The 21859-nt window shown below is 35.9% G+C and overlaps 2 protein-coding genes across 4 annotated transcripts in view; one reads left to right on the forward strand and one right to left on the reverse strand.

Annotated features, from left to right (window-relative positions):
- Nucleotides 1-20526, reverse strand: part of LOC136817271 (YLP motif-containing protein 1-like) — a 35383-nt gene extending 14857 nt beyond the window's left edge. Inside the window, exons 1-18 of one of the 3 annotated variants that reach the window (XM_067073615.1) lie at nt 20303-20526; nt 19676-19882; nt 17320-19309; nt 17101-17169; nt 16562-16733; nt 15904-15977; nt 15352-15660; nt 14243-15159; nt 14054-14116; nt 13108-13176; nt 12509-12634; nt 10240-10290; nt 9667-9750; nt 9128-9301; nt 8767-8821; nt 8122-8258; nt 7583-7726; nt 5259-5592 (exon numbers count right to left, since the gene is read on the reverse strand). In XM_067073615.1, the coding sequence (XP_066929716.1) occupies nt 7610-7726; nt 8122-8258; nt 8767-8821; nt 9128-9301; nt 9667-9750; nt 10240-10290; nt 12509-12634; nt 13108-13176; nt 14054-14116; nt 14243-15159; nt 15352-15660; nt 15904-15977; nt 16562-16733; nt 17101-17169; nt 17320-19309; nt 19676-19882; nt 20303-20440 (4752 nt within the window). In that variant the 5' untranslated portion in view covers nt 20441-20526 and the 3' untranslated portion in view covers nt 5259-5592; nt 7583-7609. Of the gene's footprint in view, nt 1-5258; nt 5593-7570; nt 7727-8121; nt 8259-8766; nt 8822-9127; nt 9302-9666; nt 9751-10239; nt 10291-12508; nt 12635-13107; nt 13177-14053; nt 14117-14242; nt 15160-15351; nt 15661-15903; nt 15978-16561; nt 16734-17100; nt 17170-17319; nt 19310-19675; nt 19883-20302 lie in introns of those variants that run through there. The other 2 variants (XM_067073607.1, XM_067073623.1) reach the window with 2 other exon arrangements.
- Nucleotides 1523-3123, forward strand: LOC136817292 (protein FAM184A-like). The gene is made up of 2 exons (XM_067073636.1): nt 1523-1608; nt 2159-3123. Exons 1-2 carry the CDS (start codon nt 1602-1604, stop codon nt 2842-2844), a joined length of 693 nt encoding a protein of 230 aa, XP_066929737.1. The 5' UTR covers nt 1523-1601; the 3' UTR covers nt 2845-3123.
- Nucleotides 20527-21859: the final 1333 nt, after the last annotated feature.

Below are 21859 nucleotides of genomic sequence, written 5' to 3' on the forward strand. Positions count from 1 at the left end.
TTCGCATCTTGTTTATTAAGCAACCAGGTTGCCAAGACTCGAACCATGGAATCACCTAATGATTTTTAACTGTTAAACACTGGTTTTATTCTTAAACTTTCTCGAATAAATGATGGTAAAATCCCGGGCAAAAAATAGCCATTGACCCGATAAGCATAATAAACATAGTATAATATATTATTAAAAATCGATTATCTAGAAAATGCTACAATGTTAGGCAATGCCGGCCTAGAGCCCAAAATGAGGCTTGCTTTTGAAAATAAAATAATCTATATCTTACTATAAAATATAATATTTCATAGTGACAAAGGAAGGGTTCCAACAGGTCCTCAATACCAAAACACCGTACAATTTTTCCCGAATACCGAAATACCAGACAAAAAAGGCCAATACCGTGTCACCGAAAACCTTGACACCCTCCCCCATAAAAGCTTCACCATATTTTAATAACATAAGAACACCCCTGTCTCAGTGTTTAAAATTGTCAACGGGGTTGACAATGTACTCTTTCTAATGACTGGCCATGACAGGGGATGTCAAATTGTTTAAAGTTTAAAAAAACCTGGGTGGTTCTTTAAGTTAGTGTCGTTCCCCGTGGAAGAGAGAGCGAGAATTCAGTGTATTTTTCTATTTTGATATAAGATTTTCTAGGTATATTTCTAACGTTGAAGATTTTCTGTCCAATTTTCCGAGTGGTAGAAGTAGGTCTTTTATTTTAGTCTTTGATTGTTTTTTATTTGGTTCCTAAGTTTAGAACAATATTTGGCCATGTTTTCTAACAAGATCACTAAAGCCAAACATTCCGGAATCATATATACACTTTTTTTTAATAAGAATAGTGTACTTTGGATGAGGGTCTTCTTAAGAAATTGCCAAACGAATTGAGGGTGAAATATTCTTAACGTATTCTTACTTTAATGCGCTTGACTTTTATACAAACATGAGAAATTATCATTTGAGATTTTGAGACTTTTGAGTTCACACTGAGAGCAAAAAATTATATTTTTGCCTCAAAATTTCAATTTTAAGTCTAACAAAAAACCTTTTTTTTCTGTTAACCAAATACCAAATGACTTTATTCTTATCAAAATCTGTGAAACTTACCCTAGAGGGTATTCTTAGGGTTTTATTACCATTTCCATTACCGCTTCTTATAGAAGATATTCTTATAGAAAAAGCATGTATGATATGTCAAAAACTCCATCAGGGTTTATTTCAATTCTACTGTGAGTGAATTTTCATTCGACAGTCAGGGGCATAGAATCTTTGCATTTCCAAAGCTAATCAATTAGATGAGATTATTGTGTTTCCTATACCCTCTAATAAAAAATGAGATAGAATAGCAATTAAACGCTAATCAACTCACAATACTTTTACATACCTCTTATACAATGTTCACTCACTATTTATCTATAACCATAATCATAAAATGGGAGTTGATCGAATTAAAAATCCGATTATTTAACAATTGAGTAAAGATTTAAAAACAAACCCAGCTAATAAAATAACTTGAAAGTTAGGTATTTATTTAGGAAGTAGTAATTCTGGTGTAAGCTGGATGTAAAGAAAGGAAGGATAAAACGCGAAAACTGAAAGCAAATATGACCGGTAAGTACGGAAGAATTCAAGTCTACACAAGTGAAAATATTCGATAATTTATCCTAGTATCTATATATATAATCGCACTGCTTTCTCTAGTTTGTTTATCTTTTAGGTGAGTTATCGTCTTAGATAGCTTACTCCTTGTTTTCAATCTATTGGTATTCGATTAATAATTGCTCCTCTTTGGCTTTATCATACATTTTTTAGATCAAAATCGAAGCACGCATTACATGTAAACAAACACTAGCTTTCAAATGTAAACAAACTTCAGGCCTTTGAGGAGCGATTGAGGAAATACTTGTCAGTTTGTGGTTAACTTAAATCAGTCATTAAAATGATGTATGACTTCTTCAATAACATAAAACAAAGGCAAGATTCCAGGCTACTTGTTTACCTCTGATCTAGAGTCTAGTGAACAAAATAAATTTCACAAAGGCTTAAAATTGGATCGAAAGAGTTAAGACTTGAGGTTATGGGGGGGGGGGGGTATTTAAGAAAACAATGTTTTGAAATATTATTTACATCAATGATTAAGACAAATTAATTCTCTTTCTAGAAAAATATCAGTGGTGTAGCAACTGTCAAGCGTTCCAAATGGATGAACAACCACACAAAGGTCACCAACTGGTAAACCTTGGAGACGATCTCATCAAAACCATTTCAGCATTGGACGATATCATCGAGTATGGTCAAGATGCTGCAGCTTCAATCGAACAGGATGTAGCGAACGCTCGTCGCGTCCAATCAGAGATACAATCGATGCGTGAGAAATTCAAAGCCACCTTGATGTCACGGATTGAAAAAATCGTTCAAGATCTACGCGTCGCTTTGGATGAGCAATCAATGCAGCTGCTTGGAGATGTCGATAAAAAGGTCAGCATAATGGAAGAAAATGCTCGTAAAGTGATTCAAACATCACGCATGAAGCTGGATACGACGAATACTTTCTTGGAGAAAGCAGCCACGGCTTTACCTGACGATAATGGTAATTTTGAGGAGAAGCAATTAAAAGACATTTACCAGCACTATAAAACCTTACAAAAAGTTGTCAATCAAGAGAAACCGAAAGTAGAATCCGTTTCTGTTGATATCAAGTTTCCAAATACAATGAAAGTGAAAACGGAATGCCGGGAATTATCGAAACGGATTATCGGGGAAATAGCAAACACTAAACGACCGAGTTTATTAGACGCTCAACGAGCGAGCATTGATGTTGCGAATATAAACGATTTTAAAGACTAGTAACTACTTTCAATTTTTCGAGTTTACTTCTCGTGTGTTTGTGACGTTTCAGTGGGAGAAAAATGATTGTTTTTTTTGTGGTTAATATACAGTCACCCCTAGTTCTATGTATGGCATTGAATGGTTCAAAAGGTAATCACAATATTGATTTCCTATATCCAAAAACATAGAAAGATAACAACTGTTGGACGACCAGTAACGAAAACTTATTTAACAGTCGAGAAATGAATTTTGTCAAAAACGAGATTATCATCTCGGTGAGGTAGACTTTATGTAATTAAGGACGCCTTCAATCAATCAAATCTTAAAAAATGTCTCCTTTACTCAACAATGTGATATCTAAAATACCGTTAGGCATCATATGACAAACTACGTGATGGAAAACATTTATCTTTGATACTGAGGGATGTAATCCTCTCATAAATATGCTTTAAATGGTAGTTAATCTATAAATCAAAGTAAGTTTTACTTATATAACAATCAAAAAAATCTTTCTGTACGGCAGATCGGATAGGTAGCCAGGGTAAATGTTCAAAGTTCCAAGACATCTATTCGGAGGTTCTTTCAAGTATAGCCTAACCCTGAAGAAATACCCTGCTTACTCTTAGGTTCCAAATAAACGGGGGGGGGGGGGCTCGAATAAACAGGGGGGTTGGAAAATTTTCTAGATTTTAATAAACGGGGGAGGGGGCTAATTGCCGGGGGGCTGGAAATTGTACTTCTGAAACCCAAAAATAAGGTAAAAATAGGCTAAAATCAGGCTATTTAGAGCAAAATAAGGGGCCTTCTCTTTGACAGCTGAAAATATTCTTAGAGATTAATAATCGGGGGGGGTCCTAATAAGGTCCGGGGGGGGGGGGGGGTTGGAAAATTTTCGAAAAATTAACAAGCGGGGGGGGGGGCCGTTTATTTGGAACCTAAGAGTACAGTATTAGGATTATTTCTAGATACTTTTTCCTAAAAATTTACATGTGTATAAAAATATTCAGTAGTAAAATAATATAGATTTTGTATATTATTAGTGGCATAAACTCAATATATTAACAATGTTGAAAGATCTCTAAGCCTGTTATATGCCACACCCTGTACGATCATGTATCTTTAAAAGCAAATTATGTATAGAATAAGGAAACGAAGGGCGTTAAAATAGGGCGCATATCAAATACAATAAAAAGCGAAAGGTTCTGAAAGGCTTCATTATCGAATCACAAGTAATACTGTTGGGAGCTTTTTAGAAGCTAGCTTCTAAATCTATACACCTATTAAGTACGATAGATGAGTGAGGATTTTTTTAACTATAAAAATCTATAAAAAAGGGTTTCACAACACAAATGGTTTATTTCCAGTGAAGACTTCGATGTGATGGCTATTAAAGGGACAGCATAATCTGTCTTGGTCCCATTCTCATCGTGCGGTACGCCTGAAAATAAAACAATGGTGAAACATTAACAAAGTTGCTACTCATAATATTATCAGGTAACTAAAATTTTAAATGGAAGTTAAGCGTTTAGTAAACTTTATCTTTACAAGCAATGTTAAACTGTCTGAAAGTGGAATTGAGAAGTACGATGCAAAAATATATAGTCCACAAAGAGGTAAAAAGTCGAATACAACTTTAACAAGTCTTAGAAGGTATAGCAATGGGTTTAATGAAACGAGATTCACAATCTGAAAAGTGTTTACCTCTCTGAAGGTTTCTTTTCCAACTGATGTCATCATAAAGGCTTCTTAAATATCACACAAGCATTATGCAAATTTGCTCCATATCGTGTTGCTATTGTTGGTTGTGATCCATCAGCTTCTTTTCGAACATGGTTCAAGATAGGTCAAGTGTTGCTCCAATTTACATTCCATCTGATCGTCATCAGCGACCAATCACGAACAAAAACAACCACACCATTGTTTCAATCACCCAGTATTCAACTTCAGCATTATTTAAATATTCGACAAGAAATGGTCAGTAAAATAAAACAACATCGAGTTTCAAAAAAATATTTTTTGATACTTAACAGCATCAAAAGGGGTATAGATTCTATTAACATGCATACAATTTTAACGACGTTAAATTAAAATTGTTTTTTTAGCTCACCAATCATCAATAGTTTTTTTCTTCCTATTTGGGGAAATAACAAAAAAATACCTACCTCTCTAAAAAGAAAGACAAAAATTAACATGAAGAGAATCAGTGCATTTCAAGAAGAATTGGGGTATATCAAGAAGAAATGGGGTGACTCAAGAAAAACCGGGACATTTTCTTTTCTTATAGAAAACAAAGACAACGCAAAAAGCTATATTTAGCTGAACTTACTTTGTAAATGCTCACGAGGGAAGTTTTGGGCGATTCGATTCGGGGATACCAGCGGCATCTTTAGGTGCCGTTGAAGGAGATTAGGTCAAACTAGGATTAATCAGTCTTAAAATTAAACCAGCCCGGAGTCAGTTTCTTTTATCATAAAAATGAAAAAAAATACAAAGTTTTCCTAAAGTTGAAAATAAAAATATATATAAAAGTAAAAGTTTATTCAAAACAAAAGAACCAATCCAACAATAATGTTTTGACCTTTTTTGATAATCGAGTATATTTCAAGAAAATCTGCACCGAACCCCGTGAATTAAATTCTTCTTAAGAGTTACAAGGGTCATCAGCGTCCAGATTTGTAATCTCCATGATTCAGTTGCCAGTTTTGTGCTTTTCGATTTTTTGTCATTTTTAATGGGTCCAATGAAAATCTTTGAAGAACTGCGCATCTAAATGAATGACAATTTAAAAGATGACTTGGCAACTGCATTTAGTGATCTTTGTGGCAATATTTTGAAAAAGCAGCAACAAAAAAGGAACTTCATTTTCGACTCTGAGATGTATAGTTTGACAAGGAGTAAACTAAGTTGAGAAAAATCAAATACTATCAAATTAAGTTGTTAGGTTACTTAAAATGTGTTCAAATGTTCAAATCCACCATGAAATACTCCAAGCTGCAAGAAATACCGATAAAAGCAGTCCAACTTCGAATTGAAAAATGATGAAATAAAATTAAATGTGGTTAGCACAAAATTAAAATCCAGGTTAAGTTACAGTATTGAATCTTGATGAAGCTGTCAATAAATGAAGGAAAAAAATGTCTCTTGTCAGTAAGTTCATAGCTCGTCACGCAAAATATCAAATTTGAATGGTTGTTTCGGAAATCCTATTATAAATTTTGTCCTTTTTGAGCTCCACAAATAAAGACAGCATTTCTTACTCAAGAATTAAGCATAATAAACTCTTGAAATTTGAATTTAAACGAACTTTGAGCTGTTCTTATTTTTCATTAAAATGTTCGATGAATAACGGGACGCCGTTATTCAAGTTCGCGAATTTATATGTCAAGGGTGTTACCGAATTCCTGGTCTATTTACAAATATGAGTTTGAATTGGTATTATTAGTACTTTCCCTCAAATTTCTTTTGGAGCTAGTCAACTATGATATTGTGACTTTGATGAATTTGCCTCTGCTGCCAAAAATTTAAGTCAAGCTCATATTTCAAAGAGACAAATTCACAAAGGTGCGGTAGATAAAAGTAAACCGATTAAGTCGTCGTTTTCGCGCACATCAAGGCAACTTTTTCAATCACAAAAGTTGATAAATTGCTTTCAAAACGTTTTTTTCTTCACTACCTTGAAAAGCCTTCTTAGGATAAGATTTTTCTGACTTTTCTTTCAAAATGTATAAAGTTTTTCAAAACTCTTTCTGAGAAGAAAAACTGTTTGATAAATGTAGAACGATAAATCTTCGTAATGAAGCATGAATCGTTTGATAGCCAAACAATACTGCACACACAATTTAATCTAAGTTATTCACAAGGCAGGAGCATCCCATAACAGAGGGATAGACTAAAAATAGCGACTTGTGAAGTTTGATAATCAAACGATTACGAAGTTTAAAACATAGGAACCAAGCGCTTTGGTCTTTTAGTTTGTTTTTTTTTTAATTTTTTGTTCAAACTTTCAGGGAAACGTGGTTTTTTTATGGTTTCGCGCTTTTCGCTTAGCTTTTTGATATTTTCGAGAAAGGTGCGCTACTTTATCAACTCCTTTCCAAATTGATAAATGATCCGAGGCTTTCTAATTTAAAAATTGGACATAATTGCGCAAGTTTTTCACTTGCCCGCTTTGCATCTATGTCCGCTTTGCTTGTTTTATTTCTGCAATACGAAGGAACGCTATTGATACTTTAATTTCGTTTTTACTTCAGAAACTAAAATATTTTCGCGCCGTTTTTCTTTTTTTTCAAACGCCATTTTCGCAAGTAACGCAGCAATTTCCATTTAGAGGGAAGGCTCATTTACTTGTGTGCGCACAAGCCAAGTTGTGCGTACCATTTTAGCTTTGGTCGGTTTTATTTTAACCAAAAAAGCTTCAGGAAATAGGTTACTTTGTATGTACCCCTAGTTTTTATCGGACAAAGATTTTCTGGTTTGTCAATAAACTCAGATATCAATCTCATTTTATTAGAATTCTTTTAAGTTCTGATAACGACAAAAACAATTCGCAAGAGATATTTTAGTATCTGTGTGGCTTGATATTTTTGCGAATAGACCAAAAGCTAACAAAACCAATAAACTACATCTCGTCACAGTATTGTCTCAATTTCAAATCAAACGAAACGAAAAATGATAAAAGTAAAATCAGACATCAAATTAAACCAAACAAAACATCGAAACACATCATCATTAAAACGAAAGTTACCTTTGTGCATACCTAATCTTTTTAATCACAACATGCCATTCACATGGGTATCTGAGCATTAGGGTTGGTCAATATATTCCAATCCATGCCAATTGTAAAACCAATTTTTCTTTGATGGTCAATTTGTTTTTTGTCTTCCAAGTCCTTCCAACGAACCTTTTAAAGGTGAAAAGAAAACAACGTAAGAACAGTGAAAAGATCAAGTAACATTATACAGAAGAATTAAAAGAAAAGCGAAGTCCAATTAAAATACTGTCGTTCCTTGAGCTATAAAGTCTCATGTGAATTAAAGTTCTTGAAAAAAGTGTTGGTGCTGGCATTATTTTGTCTAAAAGTGAAACGAGCCTATCTAGGGCCAAAATTAACCATACGATGTTTCTTTTCCCCTTAAAGTTCGACTTGTAAACGGGAAGGACCCTTGACGACAAAGACCCGTTTCAAAAGAATTTTTGCCTCGCATGAAAAATTGTATTGTATATAGCATGATTAAAAAAAATCTCCTATCCAAGAAAAAAGAACTTGTTAAAACCTAATATGATGTCAATACGTACTCGTTTCTTGCCCAGCCTCATATCGGCTTCTTTTTCACCATAGGGGTCATCTTCTTCTTCATCAATATCACCATGGTCATCCTGTGTCATCCCTTTCTTGTTCTCATCCTTGATGCGCTTGAAACCGTCCAATTTCGCTGTGTTGGTGTAGAAAGAACAAGTTAAAAGTAAGTGTAAGGGTGCTAAAGCGGTGCGAGTAAGGGGTGTCAAGGGTGTATAAGTCACATTCAGTTTGTTCTTTTGTAACAGCATAGGGATGAATCCATCTGGTATACACACGTTTTTTTTATAAGAATGGTGTAAATCCATTTCATCATGGACTTTTTTGGCAAAATCATCCTAAAATATTCTTACAGTATTCTTAGGTTAAGATCCTAATTCAGACTAGATTTAACATATTTAACATAGTACATATGTCTCAAGCATAAAATAACATTTTTGTGAAAGGGGGTAATTGACGATTTAAAATTGAAAATGCTCTAAAATTCCTCGAAATGAAATTTTCCACCAGAGAAGAACTCAAAACTTTTCAACTCTCATTATTGCATTATGAACATGTAATAATACATATTACATACTGTTTAACACGTATTATAAACGTCTCCAGTTTACGAACAAGATGAAAAATGAACATGGATATAATACCTAATGTTTCTTGTTTTGAAGATGAATCCCATTTGCTCTTCGGGATGTGGAATGTCTACGATGAAAGTTTACGATGAAAGTTTTTTAATTAAACTTGGGCTTACACCAACCCAGAATAGAACTTTTCCATAAATAGCTTGTGGCTTGGACAGAACTTTTCTTTCAAATTCCTAATACCCAGGGACACGAAAACAGTTAAAGCAGGTTACGGCCTTAAACGGGGTAGAGTTAATTTTCTCTTGAAAATCCTATTTTTCAAAGATGACCTGATTACAGAAAGATATCAGAAAGGCCTTTGATTACTCTAAACAAACTAAACGAAAAAAGAAAGAAAAAGGGGGTTTGATAAAATGAAAGATACATCAGGCAGTTCTTCGTCTTCTTCCTCTTCTTTATTTGGGTTCGGAGTCTCCTCCACTTCTTCTTCGTGCTGCGCTTCTTCCATCTCGACGTCATCAATACCTGCTTGTTGAAGAAGTGACGACACGTCCAATCGTTTGTAGTATACTGGTGCTTTCTCCCACTCTCGAAGCATCTGTTACATTGTTACAAAATTGCGAGGTTAGATATATTATTTAGAGGTTCTTCATATTGTTAAATTTATGTAATATCTGATATAATGGAAGCGAGCGTTCGAATCCGTAGAGGCGATCCCGTTCGCAAATCGAACGTTTGCTTCCATGATGACGGAAATTACTTAAATTAACAAAATATGAACAAATCGGTACAAAAGATTGGGTTCTCATTATGTTACCGTGAGATTTGATTATAACTTCTTTCTGTTCAAATATTAGAGCAGTGAAATTCAAAGTGGAATAAACCGGGCTAAGCTAGCAAATTGGTTATTTCAGGTGTCCTTGATAAAGATTTAAAGAAAAATAAAGCAAAAGGGAAACTGACCTCTTCGACATCATGCTTGGTACGTTTGTGGATACTTCTCTCTAAGCATTGGTCAATTTCACCGAATAGTTCTGCAATGTACACCTTGGAAATAAAAAAGTTTGTAATGAGCCTCTTAGATAAAGACCACTTACTAAAGATTTTGATTGGACAATTGATTTTATGTTGAATAAAACGTGGACAGGAATAGTTTCAGTTTTTTTCAGTTTGCTTTAGTATCTTCCGCCATTATGGAAGCAAACGTTCAATTGGCAAAAGGAATGGCTTTTACGAATTTAAACATTTTGCTTCCATTATGGCGTGCGTAGCTTTATGAAAACATGGAAAAACCCTATTCAAGTCCAAAGCAAAATTTCGATTACGAACTAGATTTTACTAATGGTTTCCTAAAGAATGTAGCTGTTTGGAATCTACATTGATATATTTTCAGAACCAGACAACTTGTTTTTTTTCGTCATTCAAAATCCACACCACGTCTGTATGACGGCTATTACGAAAAAAAGAGTGAAAAGCGACACGTCTATGTTCGACGTGGGCTATCTTTGTTCGACGTGGGTTATCTTCCCCACTTACCTCGAAACCTTTATGTTTTGCGTCACTCCAGAATGCATCAAAATGTTTCGTCTGAAGAGAAAAAAAACACGCCTTGATTGAAGGAAAAAAATCATCTTTACTAACTCGAAACGGCAAAAAGTAACGTTGTTCTATAGAACCCTCATATAAAAAGCGTTAAGTTAAAAACAAATAAAAAGTTAACCAAGGTAGTTAATGTAGGTTAAGACTACGGCTGACACTCTCTAATTGCTCCGGCCTAGGAGCCTTAAATTCTCTCTCGTCCGAAGACGACGACAACGACGACGGTCAAGACATTTTTATTTGTTTATCTAATCCGATGATCTATTCCGATTTAATAAAAACGGATTATCTGGATTTCGATAATATTGCGAAAGTATTTAGAAAAAGATGGCTGCCGAAAGTGGGCTTAGCTGCAAATCTCAGTGAAAGATAGTGATCATTTTCATCATTATTCATGATGTTTTGGACATGATTTATGAGAAGTTTGATGCATACTGGTCTAACAATGTGGAAAGACTTTGGAGAAATTTTGACCATGAATCGTCAGCTGCTCGAGTGCTTAAATCTTGCATATGGCCATATGGCATGGCTAACTTCTCTAGTTTTATGGACGCACAAAAAAAACCATAAGCATAAAACTCTGTAACTTGACAATGGAATGAAACTTTCAAACACACATCCATTGGAATTCGAAAGAGAATACTAAAATTACAACATTACAGTGCAAATTTGAAAACGATCTGATCTGAGCAGTTTTTGTGGTGTTATGTGTATGGCTGAAAATGATCCTGACTGGGCGACCGTTCCTTTTGATTTTTCAAACCCGACACAGATATTTTACAAACATTATCACTATGAGAATTCAATAAAGGATATTAAAACACAATTCCTGTCTAAATTTGAACAAGATTGGAGAAATTTTCACAGTATTATGGCTTAAAATGATCGTTTTTGGACTTTGTCGTAATTTCATCATGGCTGACGACCGTTCCTTTTGATTTTTCAAACCCGACACAGATTTTTTACAAACATATCATTATAAGAATTCAATAAAGGATATTAAAACACAATTCCTGTGTAAATTTGAACAAGATTGGAGAAATTTTCACAGTATTATGGCTTAAAATGATCGTTTTTGGACTTTGTCGTAATTTCACATGGCTGGCGACCGTTCCTTTTGATTTTTCAAACCCGACACAGATTTTTTACAAACATATCACTATGAGAATTCAGTAAAAGGATACAAAAAAACAATTCCTGTGTAAATTTGAACAAGATTGGAGTAATTTTCACAGTGTTATGGCTGAAAATGATCGTTTTTGGACTTTGTCGTAATTTCATCGCGGCTGGCGACCGTTCCTTTGATTTTTCAAACCCAACACAGATTTTTTACAAACATAACACTATGAGAATTCAGTAAAGGATACTAAAACACAATTCCTGTTTAAATTTGAACAAGATCGGCGAAATTTTCACAGTGTTATAACTGAAAATGATATTTTTTGGACTTTGTCGTAATTTCATTTGCTGGGGCGACCGTTCCTTTTGAAGATTTTTCAAACCCGAAACAGGTTTTTTCCAAATATACCACTATTTATTACATACACAATATTGTACCATTTTATTTGGTTTATCCTACTCTCCCTCAAGTATTATCCCAACAGAAAAAATAATGCTTAGCTAAAAGCCCGTGACCTCTAATTTAGGCTATTTTTCTCCCCAAAATTTTATCTGGACAATCAAATCAAGAACTTGGAGATATTGACTTCTAATGTTTATCTCTTTAGCTCCAATTTTGAACTTTTTAGTTGAGGATGAGTGGGCGGGGGGGGGGGGTTGGTTCTTTAGGCAAGAAAGTGCATGTGTAATCACTTAGAAGAGCTAAACTTCCAGCTGGTTTTTTTATTTGTTAAGATTATTTCTCATACTCGCTTCTAATACTCGCTCTGCAATAGAAATATTACTGGGCTTTCTGATCTGTTCTGATTAGCAGTTTGTGGGCAACGTTCTAACACAACTAACTCAACAAGCTCATCTTTCACATCTTTTAATCTCTTAAGCCGGAGCTTCCAGCGCAGCTGGTTTATTCAAATTTTAAGGGGAATTGGATTTTCATCGAAAAAGGCAGCGTATCGAATGGTGGAACATCATATATGAGAGTTTCTTGTTGACGGTGCTTTTCAAGATTATCGAATAATGGAGCATGCCAAACATCGAATAAGAGAGTGTCAAAAGCACTTCAATCTTGCCTCCTTAAACAGGTTACCTTATGATTGATGGCTTCAACGATGACTAAAGGAAAGAAACCATCAGCCAGTGTTTTGTTGAAGGCTTTCAGTAAACTTGAACGGTAGGTTTCCTCCACCTCTTCTTCGAACACGTATTCTTGTTTCTAAAGTTCGAAAGACAAATATTCGAGTTTTCTTATTTTATGTAAATTCTGAATAAGAAAAAACTGTATAAGAACAAGGTAAGAATATATTAAGACTTAATGGAGTCTGAAACACCCAGTTTCTCAAAGAATTGCACAAAAATAATCACAAAAAAGTGCAATTAAGAACATTTCTAGGCTTAAATTTCAAAAAGTTAAGAATATCAGAAGGCTTTGTAACATTTTGGACGTTTTTATTGAAGAAAGAATAAACGTGTACGTATTTTTTGAAATAAGGGATTGAAATTCATTATTTGATAGCTTTGGCCATTACAACCATTTCAAATGGACTGTAGACGAAAAAGTCTGAAAATTTCATTTGTCACTAGGAAAATTAGTCTCGCCTATCATGTTCGAGAATCAGATAAATGAGTGTCCTCATCTGAGCCAAAATCTACGTCACGGATTCACGTAAAAAAGATATTCCGTCTTACCTCAGACATGAAATAATCGTCCAACGCTAATATCCTCGGTGTGCTTCCACCATAGTATGCCTCTTTCTCCTGAGAACAAAAAAGTAAAGTTAGAATCAAACTTAAGTCGTTTAGATTGGAATCGTTTATAATCCGTGTAATACAGTAACATGGTTGTTATATGGTAATACGATAATTGTAACAGGATAATAATAGTTTAAATAAACTATAATTTGTCTCTTCCATCATTTTATAAATTCTCTACTTTGTTTGAAATTAGTCTTTAGACTAAGTTAGGGTAAGAAGCATTTTTCGTTTGAGGACCTTTCGTTTGAATATTTTTTATAAGAATCACAAGACTTAAATTCTTCCAAAATTTATAAGAATCATGCTGAGCTTCAAAACTTTGTTCAATTATTTTCTCAGTTAGAATATTGCATTTGCAATTCCTCATCTATGATGTAAATCAGGCTGAAAACCATTTTCGGACTTTCAATTTGAAATCATCATTTTTTTGTTTCCTTCCACATTTTGGAACGTTATTCACTTGAAGGGAAAATCAAATATTTTGAGGCTCACTTCGATTTATGTGATTTATATAAAATAAACTTTGTACTGGTTAATTCAGGGGTTAGGAAACGTATTCGGCTGAAACGCATTCGACTGAAACCTATTCAGCGCTACCGTTTATTGGACAAAGTAGAGCCTTCAAAATTTGGAATGCAAGTCAAACTAACGTGTGCACCGCGTAAAGGTTTAGCACTTTAAATTGAATTATCTCGAGTTCTTTGCATTGTGACACAGGAAATCTTTTGAATTCAAAACGTTTTTCGTGGTACACTCGATAGGTGCAAACCAAAAAGACATAAAAAAAATAGATTCCCAGACAAAGCTTTTACTCGCACAGTACGCTTATCAAACAAAGTTAAATTTCTTACGACACAGGAAAAAAATCACCTTTACTTACTTTTATAATTTTAGCGACGTACGACTTTCCAGAGCCCGGTATTCCACGCAAAATAATAACAATCTGAAATAATGAAGACAAAAATGATTCTTTTTTTAACATTTTTTGTAAACAATAGATTTTCGGTATTGTTTTTCCGTTCAGATAATAAAAATAAAATCTAAAGGTGAAATAGAAGAGGTTTCTTACATTTGTAGGTCTCTTGCTGCGTCCCGGCGCATCAAAAATATCCATGGCTGATATCACTTCCGGTTTCAATTCATCTTCCGGTATCCTGGACGGGCCCGAAGATTCCATACGACGATCAGAGGAAGACGGGCTACCTCCTGTCCCCTGGTACAACATCTCGAAATCACGGTAACCTTCTCTGTGATTTCTCTCTTTTTCCCGTTCTTCGATTCGCCGTAAGTAGTCGGACGGCCGACTTTCATTGTATCTGTCTCGGTGACGATCGTCGTCCCGTCGGTCCCGACCGTGTCTATCACGCTCGTCTCTCGGTCGGTCACGTTCATCACGTCCTTTACTCCTACTACTATCACTACGTCTATCTCTATCATCACGATGTCTTGAATCACGATCATCCCTTCGCCTGTCACGATCGCGATCTCTGCTTTCTCGTCCCCGATCACGCGAATCTCTGCCGTCACGATCACGAGAGCTTCTTTCACGCGAATCACGGTCTTTTTCCCGAGAATCACGCTCCCTATCACGAGAGTCGCGTGAATCACGAAAACGGTCGTCAGGTTTAGCTGGGAGTGGTTCCCTTAATACTGGGTCACGCCGTTTATCATCTGCGCGAGGTGGTGGACCTCCATGTCCGTAATCGAGAGTTCTAGGTGGAGCCTCACTAGGCGCGGTATGGTTATAATCAACTGGAGGTAACGGTCTTCGATCAGCAGGTGGCCCATAGATGTCTTGTTCCCGACGTGCTAGCTCCCTGGCAGGTGGACGATCAAGGTAAGGATCCCGGTAGAGAGGGTCACGAGGTGGAGGTGGAAGGTCCCGAGGGTAGGGATCAAGGAGAGGGTCCCTGGGTGGAGGAAGGCGATCATGATCTCTTGCATAAGGGTCTCTTTCCCACCTGTCCCTTTCATCCAAGTAAGGATCTGGAATAAATGAGAAATACACACGTTGTTGTAGATTGGTAAATGGAGAAAAAAACATCACCACCTTTAGATTATTAAAATATAAGACAAAGAAGTTTGCAAAAAATCATTCCGTTACCATGAAGAAGAAACCATCATGGATAACAGTTTAACAATTCTATAATATTGCAACAAATAGAAGAAAGTGCATACCTCTTCTAGGCGGTAACGGGTGTAAATCGTGGCGATCACCGAAAGGGTCTGCCGGCCGCGGTGCATAAGGGTCGGACGGTTCAGGTAATAATTCGCGACGTCGTCTTTCATAGACATCTAAATCTGGATCTGAATTAGTCCCAATCTGCTCCACGGAAGGACGTGGGCCACCACCTAGGATCTCTTGTCTTCGCCTCTCGTAAATTTCATCTACTCTCGATTCTAAATGGCCATCCAACTTCGGCTGCTTGGCGCCAGCACCGTGTGGCATGTCTGGGTGGTCTAATGGAAAGTCTCGTTTTCTAGAGTCTAATGAAGAAAAAGAAGAAATTTTGTTTATAAGGTTTATCTACCCATTAAAAATAAACAAAATGATTAACCTAGAACCTAATGTTGAGTACCATTTTTAGGGTGCCACATTTTTTTAAAGAAAACTTTCTTATTAGATATTATATATACTGTTAGCGATAACAAAACTGCACTTTAGTATCATTAAATGCATCGTAAGTTTAAAGAAGAGAATAGACACTTCAAAGTGAGAGGTATACAAACCTAGATGAGGAGGATCTGGTCTTGGATCTTCATTCATCATAGGATGTTCATAGCTACACTGTGAATCTTTACATCTGCGACAATAAGAAAGTGAATAGAACTGGTTATCTATTATTATTCTTGTAAATTTGAACGACTTGTTTTTTTTAATACTTTTATCCTAATTAACGGGTGCGGCAAAAAAAAAGTTTCTCTCTTTCAAGTAAATTTTCTCGAGTTCTAAAATGATTCTACTTTGGAAGGAAGAAAGATAACTTTGAATTTTGATGAACCATTTATCAAATTTCGTTCAAAGTTATGCTAGAATTATTTTCGGAAATTGTGGTGCACCCGGTATATCCTAGAGTAAAATTTTTCATTAAAGTGATAATCGTATAGACGCAAAGTGCTTGATTCGAAGCTCCTGGAAAGAGTCCACTCAATTTTTTTTACCACGCACATGGCCTTCAAACAAACGCTAGATTAGCAAGAGAGATTTAGAAAAAAACAATAAAAAATAATGCAATCATTAGATACATTATGCGTCCAACCACTGCTGCTGGTATGATAACAACAGACTAAACCGTGCAGTATACAGCAAGTATGACAATAAAGAATTCTTTTCTTATGACCGAAGTAAAAAGTGATCAAGCAACAAAAAAAAGATAAAGGATCTTACGAGGAGACATTAGGGCAAACTGGATGCTCATATTTGCAAGTTCCCCTGAAACGGCAGTTTGGAAAGAATCGACATCTGATTCCAGGGAAGTGGAGCGTAGCTCTTTTTATGACCATTGTTTGTTTAGGCTTGACATCGGTGATGGTGGTGGAGGACCCTTGCGGTGGAGCCGCTAAAACACAGAAAGTTCGTGGTTACAATAGAAAAATAAAGGGTGTGATGAGGGTCAAAAATATTCTTTTTAATGAGACACTTATGCTGACAAAGCAGAATAAACAAAAGAATTTCTCAAATGTTGTGATCACGCAGCAAAGGAAGTCAGGAGGGTAAGGAAGTGATTTTTTCTTTTGTTTAAAATTGTTGCTTTTAAGGAAATGGTAGGCGATACGTTAGATGAAGTATATTTCTAACGCGAACTATACTTCATAACCTCAAAATTAAATAGTTCGAGTTAAGCAAATAAAACATGCAAAATGTAATTTTTTTAAAAGGAGCAAAAAAGTGATTTTCCAAAACGAACAAAGACTGAAGAAGCATACCAGTGCCACCTTTAAAAAGACCATCAGCCAATGCTTTGATATTCATCAAGTCTTCAGTGGAAAATGATACTATGAGAAAGAGACAGAAGAGTCAGGTATATTGAAACAAATTCTGATGGATCTTGCATTAAATGTAGCTGTGTTCAGTTAATTAAAAGTGATAAGCTTATTTTCTCTACATTTTCAGATATAACAAAAAACCAGTAAACTTCAACGAACCTGAAGTTTGTGGCAGAACTGGTTTGTCCGCAGGATGTGGTACCCCATGTTCTTCTTTCTTCACTGGTGGCCCAGGCACCGCTGGTGGGGCTGCTGTGGATGAACCACCGAGTCCCAAAGCGGCGATTTTAGAGGCGCCAGCTTTTTTTGCCTGAGGCATCTCTGCAGCTTTGCTTTTATTCGCTTCTACTTGATTCAACATCAATGCGGCAATTTTCGCAGCACCCGATGTTTTTTTTCTTGAATCCTCTGGTGGGTGCAGGACGGGTGCTTTTGAAATTGTAGCAGACGAAGACGTAACAGGTGGTTTTGCAGACGTAGCAGGTGGTGGAGGTGGAGTATGAAATGGCGACTTCATGCTAAGGCCAAGAGCAGCAATTTTAGCAGCACCCAAGGCTTTTTTCTCGCTTTCCAATTTGGCAAGCTCTGCTTTCCGGGCTGTATCCTCTCGTTTTTTCTTTTCTTCTTCTTTCTTTTTATTTTCCTCTTCTTTCTTTTTTATCTCTTCTGCTTTTTTAGTATCTGCTTTCTTTTGAACAATCTTTTTCTGTAGTTCTGCATACTGTCCCTTCAACTGTGTCTGTTGTTCTTCGATCAATTTTTGATATTTCTTTTGGTAATCAATGTACTGCTTCTGATCTGGATGATTCTGGTGTTCCTTTTGCCATTTGACGAAATCCTGATGCCATTTCTGGTACTCCTTTTGGTAATTCTTGATTTGATTCTCCAGCATTTCCAGTTGTTTTTGAAGTGATTCTAAGGAGTCTGAGGATGTATCTTTCGGCGGTTCCGCAGGCTGGACTGGTTTGTTTTCTGGTATGGGTGGTGGCTTGGCAGGTCCTATTTGTTTTTCAAATGTTGTATTTGGTTTTGTGAACTGGACTGGTGGTTCTTTCTTGGGGGATGGATATTTGTTTTGATTTGCAGGTGGTTCTAATGGTTGGTCCATTAGAGCACCGATATTACCCATAGCAAAAGTTGTTGAAGTTACCGTGTGCTTATGATTTGATACTTGTGGTTTGTTGTGGTTGTTGAAGTTGTTTTTCTGATTAGGAGGTTGCTGGTTGTTTTTATTGAAAGGTGGTTTTTGATTCGGGTTGTTGTTAGGTTTGTTCCATTTGTTTTGCTGATAATTTCCTTGGTTACTGTTCCACTGTTTTTCGTTGTTGCCAGGACCTTTGTTGTTCGCATTGTTATTACCTCCTTTCCATGGATTGTTTCGATTCTGTTGTGGTCCTTGGTTATTATTCCATTGGTTTCTTTGTTGTGGAGGCTGTTGTCTCTGGCCACCAAGCTGATTGTTGTTTTTTGTCTGGTTGCTTTTCGGACCTTGAAATTGATTTCCTCTTCCGGGAGGGCCTTGACTGTGACCACCACGTTGATTACCCTTGTTTGGCGGTTGTTGGTTACCAGCCCATTTGTTCTGCTGCTGATTTGCACTTGGACCCCATTGATCTTGTTGATTTTTCTCATTCCATTGTTGATCTTGGTTCCACTGTTGGTCCTTATTCAATTGTGCTTGACCCTGATCGCCCCATTGACCTTCTTGTTGCTGTTGATGATGTTGTTGATCATCCCACTGTTTCTGAGGATGTTGTTCACCCCACTGTCCCTGTTGTTGGCCCCATTGGCCTTCCTGATTAGGCTCCTGACCAGCCCATTGGGCTTGCCCTTGCTGGCCATGTTGACCCCACCGTTCATTTTGTTGCTGGTTTTGATTCCACTGTTCTTGACCAGGGTGATGCTGTTGTTGCTGGTGGTTCTGTTGATCCCACTGGTTTTGTTGACCCCATTGTTGGTTCTCTGCTCCCTGTGGTTGTCCTTGTTGGTTTCCCCATTGGGCATCTGTACCCATTAAGGGCTTTGGACCGGGTTTGTGTTGCTGTGGCTGGGGCTGCGGTGGTGGTGGTGGTTGATGTTGTGGTGGTTGATGTTGTGGCGGTTTTTGGGGTCCTATTTGTGGCTGCTGGGGTTGGTGATTATTCCATGACTGAAAAAAAACATTGATTTTTCTAGCTGTTTTGGACGGAGAATCAAAAGAAAAATACCATCAGATGGAGGAAATTTTTCTGAAATTTTTGTGTAGATTCAAGGAAATATAAATTTAGAATGACCAATTGTGTGATCACATTCCCTCTCCAAATCAGTATATGCTCATTTACAGTTCAAAAATTCTTGTTTTATTTTCTTATGAAATTGGGAAATGTTAACTGTAAAGACATTTGAAGAGTCTTTATCTGAGTCTTTTTAAAAAGTTTATTTCAAATTTAAACCTGTTACAGTAGGTAGATTATTTTAGATTATATTTTCAGCTTCGTTACAAAATCAAGAGAAAAATTAGATAGGCAAAGAGTACCTGATCAGACTGTTGATAGGTGACTGGGCCTTGACTAAAAGAGTTATTTTGCATTGGTTGATGAGGCCCCTGCTGTGGAGGGGGAGGCGGCGCAGGCTGGTGTTGTGGCGGTGTTGGTTGATTCTGCGGTGGTGGTGGTTGGTTTGGAGGTGGTGGTTGAGATGGGAGTGGAGGTTGATTTGGCTGTGCTTGAACATTTGGCATCATCTAGATTATAGATGAATACAAAGAAATAGACCATGTCTGAAGATAAGTATTTATTGACAGGGGACTACACAATAGAGCCTGTCTTGTTTTTAAAAAGCTAAAATCTCATTCACTGTTGATATGAATTCACAGCCATTCTAATTCGCATCGGCATTGGGTGATTGCTGACGCAAATGCCGACGTAAACTTGGTGTTTACCCAGGTAAAAGTGTTTACTGTACCCAGATTTTTTTTGACAACACAAATAAATCTGAGCCTCCCTCCACCCCCAGTGGAAGTTCAGAGGGGGTTGAATATGTTCGGTTTTTTTTCAATTTTCCTATAATAAAATATTTTTCTATTTTCTTCGATTGAGTATTTTGACCGGTATACAGACATAAAAAAAGAGCTTAGAAAAATGCCTTCACATGCATACCCTACCTGTTGAGGGTATTGTTGTTGTCCAAAAGCTTGTTGCTGTTGTTGCTGCTGCACGGTTTGCTGTGAAGCTTGTTGCCAATATTGTGACCACATGGCTGCTGCTTGTTGTGCATACTGCATTTGCTGTTGATTGTACATTTTGTATGATAGTACTGTTGCTGCGTAATAGTGTTGATATTTTCACATTTTTTGTAACGTTTTTTTTCTCACTAAAATAAAAAAAAATACAAAGACGCTTGTTGGTTGACTTTATTGCATTGAAAAACAGTTGAACTTTCAATTTTCAAGAAAAAAACATGTTAGTAGAATATCTTGTTCACATTAAACAGGTTAGATGATTGGGAAGAATCTTATCTTTTTCTAGACAAGTTTTAAAAGTATTTTATTGATTATTGTTTTTAAATTACTGTACATAAATTAATTAAATCAAATTTATATAGTTAAATAAATTAGTTTAAAACATGGTTAAAATGATAAATGATAATATTGAGCATTGTATTAAAATACTATCATCTAATTGTTTGTTGATTATCTTTTTATTACTGTTGTTATTATTTTATTTATAACTTTATCAAAAACATTATTAATAAAAGTCATTCACTAATATTCCAAGACAAATTACTGATTTTTTATCTCCCATGTAAAAATCTTCAGAGGAGCATTTGGTACACCATCTCTGATAACCAGTGCCCAAATAATTCCAGTTCAGCTCAAGACATTTAACCAATTGAGTGGGATGCATAATAATAAAAGTTGTACTTTCAAGTAATTTTCGGTTTATATCAGTTACAACAAAGTCATTTGTGGCAGGGTAACTACATTCCCCTATTTTTGATACAAAATAGAGTGCTTCATGACAAAATTCAAACTCTTTTCTTATAAAAACATATTGGTTCGTAACATATTGTGCAGAGTTTTCCATCAAAATAGATAAATCGGAATACCATTCACCATAGGATTTGTAAAGTTCAAAATCTGTTGTTGATTTCTTCTGAAAAAATCTTTTTACGCCCCATATCATTTTGTCTATCTTGGGAATAAATACAGAGTCAACTAAATTTTTATCAGTAAGATATGGTACTGCATCTTCTGAAGACTTTGAATGAGGTTCAGTATATTCAATATTATTTTGTTTGTTTTTTAAAACCTGCAACTTTAACTGATTCTCATTTTCAATCTTCACGATATTCACTTTATTCTCATGTTCAAGTACCAAAATCTTGAGTTTATTTTCAAGTTCAAGAATCTTGATCTGTTGTTCATGATTTGATTTCCTTAATCTCATGTTTTCTTCCCTGAGCTTTTGATTTTCTGCTTCAAAATAATTTTCTTGTGAAGTTCTACTTGTATTTTCATGAACACAATGGGCATTGTCCATGATTTATCTTTACCTGCTTCATTAAGATTCTTAGATTGAATGGGATTAGGATGGATCCAAGTATGAAGTGTTGTAAATTGATTCGATTTCAGAAATAATTTTGCTCAAGATCTGTCATGATTTATATTGATGGCTTATTACATTCTATATTCAATTTAATTTCATGACATGACTATATG

The sequence above is a fragment of the Clytia hemisphaerica genome, unplaced genomic scaffold (assembly GCF_902728285.1).
Source record: "Clytia hemisphaerica strain Z4C2 unplaced genomic scaffold, Clytia hemisphaerica genome assembly, whole genome shotgun sequence".
NCBI lineage: Eukaryota > Metazoa > Cnidaria > Hydrozoa > Leptothecata > Clytiidae > Clytia > Clytia hemisphaerica.